Source organism: Pristiophorus japonicus, chromosome 5 (genome assembly GCF_044704955.1).
Source record: "Pristiophorus japonicus isolate sPriJap1 chromosome 5, sPriJap1.hap1, whole genome shotgun sequence".
In the NCBI taxonomy this organism is placed as follows: domain Eukaryota; kingdom Metazoa; phylum Chordata; class Chondrichthyes; family Pristiophoridae; genus Pristiophorus; species Pristiophorus japonicus.
Window position 1 is genome coordinate 212,385,699 of NC_091981.1, and position 15,114 is coordinate 212,400,812.

Here is a 15,114-nt window from a genome sequence, read left to right on the forward strand (position 1 = left end):
TCTCTTTCAAAAGCAAAATACTGCAGAAGCTGAAAATCTGAAATAAAAACAGAATATGCTGGAAATACTCAGCAAGTCAGACAGCATCTGTAGAGAGAGAAACATAGTTAATATTTCAGGTTAATGACATTTCATCTGAACTTGAAAAAGTTAGAGATGTAATAGGTTTTAAGCAAGTACAGAGGCAGGGAAAGGGGGGAAAGAATAAAAGGGATGGTCTGAGATAGGGTGGAAGGCAGGAGAGATTAAATGACAAAAGTGATAATGGTGCAAGGTGAAAGAGGATGGTAATGAGACAAGAAAAGAAACAAAAGATGGGTCTAGAGGAGTTGTAAATGGCAATAGCAGAATTCACTTTTGGGGCTGTAACGTGCCTAAGCAAAAGATGAGGTGCCGTTCCTCAAGCTTATGTTGAGCTTTATTGGAACAGTGTAGGAGGCCGAGGAGAGATTAGAGTGGGAGTGGGGTGGAGAATTAAAGTGAAAAGCGACCGGAAGCTCAGGGTCATGCCAGATGTGATCTGGAGGGGGCCGGCAGTAGTCTGTGGGACTGCTGTGGAGCTATGAAAAGCACTCCTGGTCCTCCCGACTCTACATTCAGGTAAGTTTTCATTTTTTACAGAACTTACCTTTTTGGTTGGGGCCTCCAGCGGTACCTTTCAGGACCATTTGGTTAGCCCACATGAAGGCCTTGTTTTCCTGAACACAGCTGGATTGGCACTGGCATAATTCAGTGTAGACTAATTTTGGGAAGGGATTCAGAAATGGGCATTAGCCTATTACTTATATGTGCAAAGGACGAAACACCTGTTTCAGGCACGAGCCATGGCTTCCTTTTTTTCTGTCTTTACCAATATGGGTGGCCGGAGCAATTCCAGTGTGGAATGTACATGAGCATGCCGCCTGCCACATTGGACGCTTAGGCGCCTATAAAATGGGTGTGGCATTAATTAATTTCTAGGCTGATATTTCTCCAGACACACACACATGGGAATTATATTATTGCCCAAGTCATATACAGTAGGTCTCCCCTCCTATGACACCAAATTGGGGTCAATAGTCAATACTGAGGAGGACTGCAACAAATTACAGTAGGACATTAATACATTTACAGAATGGGCATATAATTGGCAAATGAAGTTCAACACAGATAACTGTGAGGTATTACATCTTGGTAGGAAGAATAGGAAGGTCACTTATACTTGGAGGGGGAGAGTCTAGGTGGGGTACAGAAACAAAGAGATCTCGGGGTACAAATACACAAATCACTAAAAGCTGTGACACAGGTTAGCAAGGCCATTAAAAAAAGCAAACCAAGCACTAGGGTTTATTTCTAGAGCTATAGGGACCAACTTTGGCCATGACTTGCATCAATTTTTTTGAAGTAAGTTGTTTTTTCTGGCGTCAGTTAAAAAATGCCATTTTCCTCCAAAAACTTGCTCCAGAGTAAGTCAGTTAGGTACGATTTTTTTAGGTCAGTTTTTTTTTCACAGGGGGCGTTCCCAGACACTTACGCCAGTTTTGGCCATTTATGCCACTTTCGCCAGCAAAAACTTACTCCAAATCGACTTAGGTCAGTGTATGTGGCCAGCTCTGAAAAACCTTGTGGGCAGTGAAGAAAAAGTAGCGCACATTTGGCAGACATTAGGGCAGGGATAGAGGAGGGAAGGGAACTGGAGAGGACCTCAACAACCAAGCATCAAACATTGCAAGGAAAAGCTCAAACATTTAAAATACTAATAAAAATGAAGTAAATCCTACCGGAGAAATGCCGAGCTGCTGGCCGTGATGTCACGGCGGCGGCAGCGGGGGGGGGTGGGGTGGTGGTGCAACTAGCCAGAGAGAGAGAGAGAGATGCTGGTATACAAAACACTCTTTCTCCACTCCTCCCCAAACACTCTTTCTCCTCCCCCCGCAAAACACTTTCACTCCCCCCCCCCACCAAAACACTCTTTCTCTCCCCCCCAAAACTCTCCTCCTCCCCCCCAATACACTCTTTCTTGCCCACCCCCTAAAACTCTCCTCCTACACCGCCCCCCCCCCCCCCCGCAATAAAAAGTCTCAAGCACAACCAATAAATAAAACATAAAACTGAAGTCCTACCTTGAATGGGAACTCAGCGGGCTGGCCAGCCGGTGCGGGAGGCCACTCGGCCGGAGATAGGGTGCGGTGAGATCGGGGCGTCCCTTTGGCCGGGAATAGTGGCTGCGAGCATCGGGTCCTACTCACAGCCTGCAGGACACGCTGGGAGGGCAGGAGCATGCGCGCAGACTTCACTGCACATGCGTGCAGATGCTGGCACTGATTTCGGTGCTGGCCTGTTGCTCCACCCCCCACTTCAGAATGCACGACATGCCAGGGACTCCAGGGACTCCAAAGAGCGCTGGAAAGGGTGGGGCCCCTTTTTTCCGGCGCCCTTTCCAGTGCGCAAAGTCAGCGCACTTAAGGTAAGTGCACTGAAAAAAGTGTTTGGGCAAAGTTGGGCCCATAGAATTGAAAAGTAAGGAAGTTATGCTAAACCTGTATTGAACCTTGGTTATACCACACTGCATACAGTTCTGGTTGCCATATTATAAAAAGGATATACAGGCACTGGAGAGGGTGCAGAGAAGATTTACAAGGATGATACCAGAAATGCGAGGGTATACATATCGGGAAAGGATGAACAGGTTAGGTCTCTTTTCTCTTGAAAAAAGAAGGCTGAGGAGTGACCTAATAGAGGTCTTTAAAATGATGAAAGGTTTTGATAGAGTAGACACAGAGCGAGTGTTTCCACCTGTGGGGAACAGCATAACTAGAGGCCATCAATATAAGATAGTCACCAAGAAATCCAATAGGGAATTCAGAAGAAATTTCTTTACCCGAAGAGTAGTGAGAATGTGGAACTCGCTACCGCAGGGAATGGTTGAAGCTAATAGTATAGACGAATTTAAGGGGAGGCTAGACAAGCATATGGGGGAGAAACGAATAGAGGGTTATGCTGATAGATTTAGACGAGGAAAGACAAGAGGAGGCTCAAGTGGAGCATAAATGCTGGCATGGACAGGTTGGGCCGAATGCCCAATTTCTGTGTTGTATATGTAATCCTGTGTAATGAATACTTAATTCTATTTCTGTGTTAACTTTTCTGAGAATGTGCTTTTCGAGTTTGTATGCAATAACAGATACTTTAATAGCCCCAACAAACACTTAATAAAACTGTACCATTTTTGGTACAGGCATGATGGGCTAAATGGCCTCTGTCTCTGCTGTACAATTCTATGATTCACTTTCAAGGAAATTAACTATGAGACTTTTGCATTCAGTTCCTTGTGCATTTGTCAATTTAAAACCAGTAAAAATGGGCTCCATGAACAAATATGTAACATTTTGCTTACCTCTTGAAGGTGTCACACAAATTGACATGAAATTGAAAAGTGTAGTCCAAGGGAGCTTGCTCCAAGAGAGACTGCACAGACAGTGTTTATCCACAGCCCGATATTCAGAAGTGGTTTTTGTGTTTTTTTTAACTATTTGCTGAAACAAGAAACAAGTTGCACCTTTTATTTCTTATTATTTTCAACTGATGGTTTTCACTGAGTTAATTGAATAATTTAATTTTACGTCTGTAGATAACATCGTTAAATCATAAGTACTTCAGAGCCCATCTAGAGGACTGCCTGTCTTTGGGACGCCCTCTGCTAATGGAGGATGTAGGAGAGGAGTTGGATCCTGCTCTTGACAATGTGTTGGAAAAGAACTTTATTAAATCGGGATCAACTTATAAAGTAAGAATAGGTTTGAAAATAATTTTTAAGAAATGAATGTTTACTCACAGTAGGAATGTTATATTGCTAAACATATAATCACACCTCATTCAAATAATGAAAGTTTAACTGAGAATAACATTGTGATGTTACATTAACATAGTGAATTCAACCACTGGCAGTGATTATGAACTGTACACAAAACTGGGGTTGGGCAAATAAGTTATAAATTACAAAATTAGAATGTTGTGGTATTCAAGACCGATATTGGACTGCGCATGTACTGTTTTTCCAAATTGAACACAGGCTGGATGATGGACAGACCTAGCTCTTATATTTTAATTCTTCAGACTATAATCAACCTGAAAAGGCACATGTATCATTTATTAATTGAATTGAAACATTTCATTTTCTTCAAATTGTACTATGTTCAGAATTGTGTCATCATTGCACATTATATTTTCACCAATGTTTTACAAAAATGTAGTGTAAAACCATCTAAATAATTTCAGATCCTGAATAGATGGATACCAAAGCCAGTGATTACTTTTATAAGAGAACATTTATTCCTTTGCATTTTAAATTTACAACCAATGTAAACAAATGAATGAGAAGAAATAAACATATTGCACCCGTTTCTTTCATGTTAGGTAAAAGTTGGTGACAAAGAAATCGATGTGATGTTGGGATTTACTTTGTATATCACCACCAAGTTGGCAAATCCTGCTTACACTCCAGAGATCAGTGCTAAAACCGCCATTATCGACTTTACTGTCACAATGAGAGGACTAGAAGACCAGCTTCTTGGTCGAGTCATCCTCATTGAGAAACAGGTAGGTAAAGTCAAGCGACAAAGAAAGAAGAAAGAGAAAAGCAACTGTTTATATAAAGTAAAATTTACGTGAAATAAGACTATCAGTGACAATAAATACATATAAAATGAACAAGAGACCACAAAAAATTATATGTTGCAGTGCTTACAATTCTTTTCAAGATATTGATTAATCCTCTTATATTGGACATATAAAGTTAGTATATTTACCACGTAATTGGAAAATTTCAGGCCATCAATTTTTTTTGCATCCATTTTTACATATTTGGGTCTTCATGGTCCACATGACATTGCTTGGCTAGAAGAAGACAAACAATCTGGTCTCAGCTTTTGCAAATTGTACTTCTGAATTATCAGCTGGCAGTCCATGAGAACAACCTAAGTGTTGTTGTGGATTCTGTCTCTGTACTTGCTTAAAACTTGTGACATCTTTTCCAGTTCTGACAAAAGGTCATCGACCTGAAATGTTAACTCTATTTCTTTCTCCACAGATGCTGCCTGACCTGCTGAGTATTTCCAGCATTTTCTGTTTTTATTAATGCAAGTGACTTGCCTGTTTACTTTTTCTTCCTCATATAGAAAGCTCATCCCCACTGATGTTATAGCTTAAATAGAAAGGGTGGGATGTGGGGAATTACAAATTTGAACCAACATTCGATTAAGTCCACAATACTGGTTGGAATGCCAAAACATTGCACCACTGCGACCAAATGAAATTATTGTCAAATGCATATGCTGCACCTTCATACACGTTTCTACGTCTCTACATTTTGATGTCGGAGTGTAGTTTTTTATTCACTGGTTAGCTGAGTGGTTAATGTAAAATGTAATGTGTTAGAAATCATCTGTTAAGGCTATCTCTGGTCACTTTAATAATCAGGTTCTTTGTAAACCAATCTGGAGGATATATCATATTTAATCAGAGTTTAAGATGGAATACAACACATTAGTTATACAGTAAAAACATATGACTGTGATGAGTAGCTGGTACCTAATCCAGATCGGACAAATGGCTGGCGTGCATGAGCAATTCGCTGGCTTGTGGCCTCTCCTCCTCTCAGCGCCTTCTTTGGTAAAGCATAGGATTACCAAAGAGCAATCGACCAGCACAGCTCCCCGTGTTTCCCTCCACCATTTTGCAGGGATGGGCCTGCAGGGTGTTTCTTTTATTTCATTCTTAGTGGTGGACCTGGAATGGGATATTGACAACACTTTTTAGCCTATTGAGGTTCTCTTTAAAAATCTGCACCAATCCCCATTCGAGTTCTTTGTCTACACTTGCTGATGAAGACACACCCTGAAGGAGGGGTTTTCACAGCCATTACTCATCTTTCTTGTTTATTATTTTGAAGGCCAATCCATCCATCCAGCTGGACCCTGTTCCCTCATAGCTATAGTCTCTTATCTCATCCTGCCTTGTCCTCCCGTTGCATTCTCAAACACAACCATTAAAAGAGAGGCCCTTTGTTAGAACCATCTTACTCCAGCCAGTTGCCATGGAAACTCTTAACACCCATTAGTTATACATTTATGTCTTTTATATTAAGATACTTTTATTGTTAAAGGCTGGCCTTTATTGGCCAAATTAAAGACGAAATCAAAATGTTATGCATTCTCTACTCTAACTCATTAAAAACACTGTCTGAGGAAAGTGAAATTTAAGCATTCTCAGGTAAAACATAGCTTATACGTTAACCCTTTACTTGCCTCGAGCAGAAACATACAATCCTTTAAGCACAGTATAATTTTCAGGTAACCCTAATTTCTAACATATTGTTGATCCTTACATTGTAAAGGGTATTTGATAGTATATAGGGCTTGGATTTAAACAACTTATACTGAATTGGATAAGATCTCTCGCCCACATCAATGACCCCTTGAAAAATTCTGGCATAGTTTGTGCATTGGGGTTATGCCAACCATAGAATCAGATAATTCACAGGCTATCTTGTCTCTGCCAACTTTGTGAAAAAACATCCGCATAGTCCCATTCCCCATAAAATTTTTCTTTTTCTAAAATGTATTTATTTCTATTTTGAAAGCTATTGTGGATTCTGCTTTCATCATTGTTTCTGGTAGGGCATTAAATCTATTTTTAAAAATCACCTTATCTCTCCCTTTGTTCTTTTGGCGGTGATTTTCAATTTATGCCCTCAGGCTAACGACTACAGACTGAGGTTACAGAAATGCAATGCAAATTGGTTAAATTAATACATCATATCAAATGGGGAGGGGTAGAGGATTTGAAGGAGGCAGCCCATTAATTACAGAAGGAGTTAAGCAAAATATGAGCAGACAGTAGAATGGTCAATTAAATTTAAGGATGCACTTATTTGTACTGCAAAAATGGCCACCATGCTCCACCATTTGTCTATGATTGGCCCCCTTAGTGGACAAGCCACACCCTGAAGTTTCACAGGAATGTGTAACTGGAATCGCCCAGCCCAAGGTCTCACTAACTTTGCAAATTGTAACTTGATCCTGTTGTGTATCTGTAAAGCATGCACTCCCATTTTCCACCACCAGGGAGCTCGTCCTCTGAAGTCCCAAGGGATCCCAGCATCCCTTGGGAGCACTGTATATAAGCCGGCCCCTAAGTCCTGTTCCTCACTCTGGAGTTTCTTATTAAAGACTGAGGTCACTGTTACTTTAACCTCCCTGTGTGCAGCCTCACCTGTGTTAGGAACACAATAACTGGCGATGAGAATATGAATCCAACGCAAAGATGCAGCAAACTGTGGGCATCCTGGAGAAGTTCTCGGAGTGTGAGGACTGGGAAGCCTATGTCGAACGGCTAGACCAGTACTTTGTAGCCAGCGAGCTGGACGGAGAAGGAAGTGCTGCAAAAAGGAGAGCGGTCCTCCTCACAGTCTGCGGGGCTCTGAACTATAGCCTCATGAAGAATCTTCTGGCTCCGGTGAAACCCACAGATAAGTCGTATGAGGAGCTGTGTACACTGGTTCAGGAGCATCTTAACCCGAGGAGAGCGTGCTGATGGTGAGGTATCGGTTCTATACGTGCCAGCGATCTGAAGGTCAGGAAGTGGTGAGCTACGTCACCGAGCTAAGGTGACATGCAGGACAATGTGAGTTTGATGGCTACTTGGAGCAAATGCTCAGAGACTTTTTTGTACTGGGCATTGGCCATGAGACCATCCTACGAAAACTTGTAACTGTAGAGACACCGACCCTCAGTAAGGCCATTGCGATAGCACAGGCGTTTATGTCCACCAGTGATAGTACCAAACAAATCTCTCAGCACACAAGTGCTAGCAATGTTCACAAATTAACTGGAACTGTGTTTGCGAGCAGAAATGTACAGGGCAGAACCCATAAGTCTGCAACTGCCAGCAGGCCTCAGATGACTCAGACTCCCCAACAAAGGATGAATGCAAGGCAATTCATACCCTGTTGGCATTGTGGAAGCTTCCATTCAGCCTATTCATGCCGCTTCAAAGGCTATGTTTGCAAGAGCTGTGGAACAATGGGGCACCTCCAACGAGCTTGCAAACGAGCTGCAAGCTCTGCAAAACCTGCTAACCACCACGTGGCAGAGGAAGATCAGTCCATGGTGGATCAAAGCAATTTCGAGCCTCTCTCTCTCCCCCAGCCTCTCTCTCTCTCCCAGTCTCTCTCTCTCCCCCAGTCTCGCTCTCTCCTGCAGACTCTCTCTCTCCCCCCCAGTCTCTCTCTCTCTCCCCCAGTTGCTCTCGCCCCCAGTCACTCTCTCTCTCCCAGTCTCTCTCTCTCTCTCCCCCAGTCTCTCTCCCCCAGTTGCTCTCTCCCCCAGTCGCTCTCTCTCTCCCCTAGTCTCTCTCTCTCCCCCAGTTGCTCTCTCCCCCAGTTTCTCTTTCTCTTGCTTCCCCAATCTCTCTCTCTCCCCCAATTTCTTTCTCCCCCAGTCTCTCTCTCTCTCTCTCTCGCTCCCCCAGTCTCTCTCTCTCCCCCAATCTCTCTCTCCCGCAGTCTCTCTTGTCCTCTCCCTTCCTCTCGGCCCCCCACCGCATGTCTGTAAAAAAAAAAGTGCAGTACGGGCATGGGCGGGGGCGGGGCTTGACAGATGCATGTCTGTCAAAAAAGTGCAGTACAAATAGTTACACTGTAAATTTAATGCAAACACGTGAAGTACTGTAAATAGGAAAGAAAAATGGACAATGTTGTGTCCCTACACACTCCTATAAATTCACACAAGGCACATTCTGCAGACAAAGTCACTCTGTGATCTAACCTTTATTCACAGGACCAAGAAGTGATGAAGGTGGGTGGAGCTTCCCCTTTTATACCTGAAAGACCAGGCTAGGAGTGTCTCCCACAAGTTCACCCCCTGTGTCAAGGTGTGCATTTCTTTGGTGTACATAGTATGCAGTGTTGTTACATGAAGGTTACAGTTACATGAAGGTTACATACATGACAGACAACACAGGTGCTCAAATAATATAAAAAGCTAAGGATGAAGCTGAAAGAGATCTATGAGTCTTAGCACACTTGACACTGAATATGCTCAAACAATGTAGAGCAGCAATCAACAAAGCCAATGTTGAACTACATATCCAAAAGAATAGAATACAAGTCAGTGGAAGTTGTAATCAAACTATACATTGCTCTGGTCACCTTGAGTACTATGCCCAGTTTGGTTGCTGAAAAACAGGGAGCTTTATAAGCACTGGAGGTCTGAATTACAAAGAAATGTTGGAAAGACTTGGGTGTTTCAGCAACATCAACTTGCAAGGAGATATTAGGAGAGTTGTTTGGTCAACGAGGTGGGTTTTAAGGTGGGTCTTAAAAGAAGAGAGGAAAGTAAAGAGGCAGAAAGGTTTAGTGAAGGAATTCCAGTGTGTGGAGCCTCAACAGTTGAAAGCATGGCTGCCAATGGTGGAGTAAAGGGAAAGAGGGATGCACAAGAAGCCAGAGTCGGAGGAGGGGTTGTAGGGCTGGAGCAGGTTACAGAGATAGGAAAGGACAAGGCCATGAAGGGATGAGAATTGTAAATTGAAGGACCAGGAGCCACTGTAGGTCAGCAATGATTGATTGGTGAGTGACACTTGGGCCGGAATCTTACCAGCCCTGCAAGTGCGTGTTTGTAGGTGGGCCTGCTGTCAAAATGGCCGAGATTGACAGCGGGTCAGGATCCCGCACTGAACCCACCTCCTTGTCGGTTTCCCAAGTGTCAGGTTTGTCATTCCTGAATGGACCCGACACCAAGTGGCGGGTCAGCCAATTTAGACAGTTAGACAGGATTTTACTATGTACTTACCATTTTACCATGTTTTTAACGAGTTTCCCGGAGCGTGGTTATCACATCAGGGTAAGTAGGTCGGGTATTGTGTCAGCATCAAATGATTCACTAACCTGACAGCTGCAAATGATCTATGAAAGCTCCCATTTCATAGGTCTTCACTTTCCAAGATTAGAAGCAATTGCTTATTGCATTTAGAAGACAGATTGACTTTTATGCAGCTAGCAAGTGTTTGGAGCAAACTCTCTATCCAGTGTCACCTCATTTGAACAACCTCTCTCACCATTGACAGATCACTTCATTCATCTCAACCTCACCTGCCATCTATTCCATCAGCCGTTGAAAAAAAATATAACCTTGTTCCTCAGATTCCCAACACGATCAGCTCCAACATCACACTAGCAGCACCATCACCCACACCAACCTTCTCCGCAATCAAGTGATGCTGCACTGGACACAGGACATCATCAACCATGCACATTGCTACCCTGGATGCTAGCAATGGCCTCACCATGACCAGATTGGCTTCACTTAATACTGTACACCCTGGCTGCCACATGATGCGCCAGGTTGGCACCATCCCATAACAGCACCATAAAGCATCTCTACAATGTCCAAGCCATTCCTTTCATACTCATCACCATTGGTGGAGGGGGGGGTGGGGGGAGGGATGCGGGAAGGGGCGTTATATCTTACCATTCTCTAAAAACTCCCAAAGACACTTTCAAAGGTGCACACAGATCTAGCCAAGAATGGCAAAGTGGTGAAACAAAAAAATTTAATGCTTGACAACACATTAACAGAAACTTTACATGAACATTTGTTAAAGCACCCAAGTGTATTGTTAGTTTGAATGATTGGACAAGGATGAGGGTGAGTGTGAGGAGTGGCTAGTGAGATGGAGGAGGTGTCAGATAAGTTGGTGTGAGTATTGATGTGCAGGAGTAGGGAAGGGAAGGCAGAGCGATGGGGATGTGATAAGTGGCACAGGAGGATGAGGTTGAGTGTGGCTTTGCAGTAACGTTTCATAATCTGAGATCATTGAAAGGTTTGCTTGCACCACTATGGCTAGGTCCTCCTGATGACATCCCTGCTTGTGCCCTCCTGTGCAATGTGTAACCAGGCTGTGTTGATCTTCTGGGGAGGTCGCTTTTGCCCATTGGAAAGAAAGAGAACCTCCCTGTGTGCTGTGACTCCCTCGTTAAACATCCGTGACAAAGGTCCTCCACCAGTCTGTCCTCACCCCACAGCACTGCCCCCAGTCATCAAGATCCATGGTGCGGTCCTGGACACCGTGGACCACTTCCCATATCTCAGGAGCCTCCTATCAACAAGAGCAGGCATCGACGACGAGATCCAACACCGCCTCCAGTGCACTAGTGCAGCCTTCGGCCGCCTGGGGAAAAGAGTGTTTGAAGACCAGGCCCTCAAAACTGCCACCAAGCTCATGGTCAACAGGACTGTAGTAATACCTGCCCGCCTGTATGGCTCAGAGACATGGACTATGTACAGCAGAAACCTCAAGTTGCTGGAGAAATATTACCAACGATGTCTCCGCAAGATACTACAAATCCCCTGGGAGGACAGGCGCACGAACATCAGCGTCCTCATCCAGGCTAACATCCCCAGCATTGAAGCACTGACCACACTCGATCAGTTCAGCTGGGCAGGCCACATTGTTTGCATGCCAGACACGAGACTCCCACAGCAAGTGCTCTACTCGGAGCTCCTTCACAGCAAACGAGCCAAAGGTGGGCAGCGGAAATGCTACAAGGACACCCTCAAAGCATCCCTGATAAAGTGTGACATCCCCACTGACACCTGAGAGTCCCTGGCCCAAGACCGTCCTAAGTGGAGGAAGTGCATCCGAGAGGGCGCTGAGTACCTCGAGTCTCAACGCCAAGAGCATGCAGAAATCAAGCGCAGGCAGCGGAAAGAGCGTACGGCAAACCAGTCCCACCCACCCCTTCCCTCGATGACGATCTGTCCCACCTGTGACAGAGCCTGTGGCTCTTGTATTGGACTGTTCAGCCAAAGAACTCACTTCAGGAGTGGAAGCAAGTCTTCCTCGATTCCGAGGGACTGCCTATGATGATGACATGAAGGGTGTCATGGGAGAGCCTGGGTGCAGCCGTGCACCTTTGTGCATGGCTGCAATGCTGTAGAACATTGACAGCACAACTGTCAAAATGAATGTGGACACGGTCCCTTTAAGGAAACCGGCTGATTTTTAATTGGCTGGGAACCTTGCAGGGCAGGCTTAACAACCTCCATCAGGACAAAATCACGGAGGAGGTTGGATGAAGACAGGGGTGGGTTTTGAGGCCGCTGTGTATTCCGACCGCACCGGATTCGCCACGGCTGGCGAAATCGCGGCTTTGGTTTGGGCTAGGTTATAGGCAGCAGAGATTTGGATGACCTGAAATTTATGGGAAGCTGGTCAGTAGAACAGTGGAATAGTTTTGCTGCAGGTGACTACAAAGGAGGCAACTGAAAGGTGAACTTTTAGAAATATATAAGATAATTATGGGAATGGAAAAGCTAAATCCAGAATACTTTAAATTATGCTGTGGGGTGGACAGAGGTTACATAGAAACATAGAAACATAGAAATTAGGTGCAGGAGTAGGCCATTCGGCCCTTCGAGCCTGCACTGCCATTCAATAAGATCATGGCTAATCATTCACCTCAGTACCCCTTTACTGCTTTCTCTCCATACCCCTTGATCCCTTTGGCCGTAAGGGCCATATCTAACTCCCTTTTGAATATATCTAACTAACTGGCCTCAACAACTTTCTGCGGTAGAGAATTCCACAGGTTAACCACTCTCTGAGTGAAGAAGTTTCTCCTCATCTCAGTCCTAAATGGCATACCCCTTATTCTTAGACTGTGACCCCTGGTTCTGGAACACCCCAGCAACAGGAACATTCTTCCTGCCTCTAACCTGTCCAATCCCGTCAGAAATGTATATGTTTCTATGAGATCCCCTCTCATTCTTCTAAACTCCAGTGGATACAAGCCCACTTGATCCAGTCTCTCCTCATATGTCAGTCCTGCCATCCCGGGAATCAATCTGGTGAACCTTCGCTGTACTCCCTCAATAGCAAGAACATCCTTCCTCAGATTAGGGGACCAAAACTGAACACAATATTTCAGGTGTGGCCTCACCAAGGCTCTGTACAACTGCAGTAAGACCTCCCTGCTCCTATACTCAAATCCTCTAGCTATGAAGGCCAACATGCCATTTGGTTCTTCACCGCCTGCTGTACCTGCATGTCAAACTTCAATGACTGATGTACCATGACACCCAGGTCTCGTTGCACCTCCCCTTTTCTTAATCTGTCACCATTCAGATAATATTCTGTCTTCCTGTTTTTGCCCCCAAAGTGGATAACCTCACATTTATCCACATTATACTGCATCTGCCATGCATTTGCCCACTCACCTAACCTGTCCAAGTCACCCTGCAGTCTCTTAGCATCCTCCTCACAGCTCACACCACCACCCAGCTTAGTGTCATCTGCAAACTTGGAGATATTACATTCAATTCCTTTATTTAAATCATTAATGTTTATGGTAAATAGGTGGGGTCTCAGCACTGAACCCTGCGGCACCCCACTAGTCACTGCCTGCCATTCTGAAAAGGACCGGTTTATTCCGACTCTCTGCTTCCTGTCTGCCAACCAGTTCTCTATCCACGTCAATACATTACCCCCAATACCATGTGCTTTAATTTTGCACACTAATCTCTTGTGTGGGACCTTGTCAAAAATATTGAAAGTCCAAATATACCACATTCATTGGTTCTCCCTTGTTCACTTTACTAGCTACATTCTCAAAAAATTCTAGAAGATTTGTCAAGTATGATTTCCCTTTCATAAATCCATGCTGACTTCCACCAATCCTGTCACTGCTTTCCAAATGTGCTGCTATTTCATCTTTAATAATTGATGTCAGGCTAATCAGTCTATAATTCCCTGTTTTCTCTCTCCCTCCTTTTTTAAAAAGTGGTGTTATATTAGCTACCCTCCAGTCCATAGGAACTGATCCAGAGTCAATAGAATGTTGGAAAATGATCACCAATGCATCCACTATTTCTAGGGCCACTTCCTTAAATACTCCACCACAACCACACGTAGGCACGTACCTGATGTATTTGGACCCCTGAGGATTTCCTGTTCCACAACAGCAGTTAGTCAACTTAGGATGCTGTTGGTGCTGCACACTTTTGGACCTAAAAATCCCAAAGTTCATGAGCAAAGGCGAATTAAACTGCTGTTGTGGAACAGGAAATCCTCGGGGGTCCAAATACATCAGGTACGTGCCTACGTGTGGTTGTGGTGGAGTACTTAAGGAAGTGGCCCTAGAAATAGTGGATGCATTGGTGATCATTTTCCAACATTCGATTGACTCTGGATCAGTTCCTATGGACTGGAGGGTAGCTAATATAACACCACTTTTTAAAAAAGGAGGGAAGAGAGAAAACAGGGAATTATAGACTGATTAGCCTGACATCAATTATTAAAGATGAAATAGCAGCACATTTGGAAAGCAGTGACAGGATCGGTGGAAGTCAGCATGGATTTATGAAAGGGAAATCATACTTGACAAATCTTCTAGAATTTTTTGAGAATGTAGCTAGTAGAGTGAACAAGGGAGAACCAATGGATGTGGTATATTTGGACTTTCAATATTGTCAAGAGACAGTTGTTATTTTGCACTTTGATTTTAGAGACACCCTTAAAATATGCATTCCTAACTTGATTCATTACCAACATTGTTTTTAAAAGTGTACTTCTACTTGGAGTTACTTCTTTAACAATTTAATTCTAAAGATTTTTGGCTAGAGTAATTAGATGAATTTTCAAGATTGATACGCCTGATGTTGCGCTATTTATCAGAACTGTCAGGTTGAATGTAGTAAATTTGACAGGAAGCAATCTGCATGAAAAGTATGTTATATGGTGTGAGATAAATGTGATCAGAAGATTAATAAGATGAGTTATAGATTAGGAAAGTTTGACACCCAATCGTATACAGGCATACTTCAGTGTGTGGTATGTCATATAGCACACGTGTCCTGAATATCTGCGGGACACAAATGCTGCGATGTGTCTGCCCCTGATGTTCACCAGTAATCTCGCCACCGTTCACAGGGTCCGGGGGAGATGATGCTTTTCTATGCTCGTCTGAACTGTCCTGCCTGCCAAAGTGGCCAGAAATGCAGGCAAAGGGTTCCTCCAGATATGGCGAGGATGCCAGGATGTCCCCAGAAGAAAAATGTAGATGACCCAGATCATTTC

General features: G+C 43.9%; 1 protein-coding gene across 3 annotated transcripts in view; it reads left to right on the forward strand.

Annotated features, from left to right (window-relative positions):
- Positions 1-15,114, forward strand: part of dnah5l (dynein, axonemal, heavy chain 5 like) — a 618,296-nt gene that overhangs the window by 441,696 nt on the left and 161,486 nt on the right. For all 3 annotated transcript variants that reach the window (XM_070881289.1, XM_070881290.1, XM_070881291.1), the window contains 2 exons: positions 3,611-3,766; positions 4,396-4,578. In XM_070881289.1, the coding sequence (XP_070737390.1) occupies positions 3,611-3,766; positions 4,396-4,578 (339 nt within the window). The remainder of the gene's footprint in view (positions 1-3,610; positions 3,767-4,395; positions 4,579-15,114) is intronic.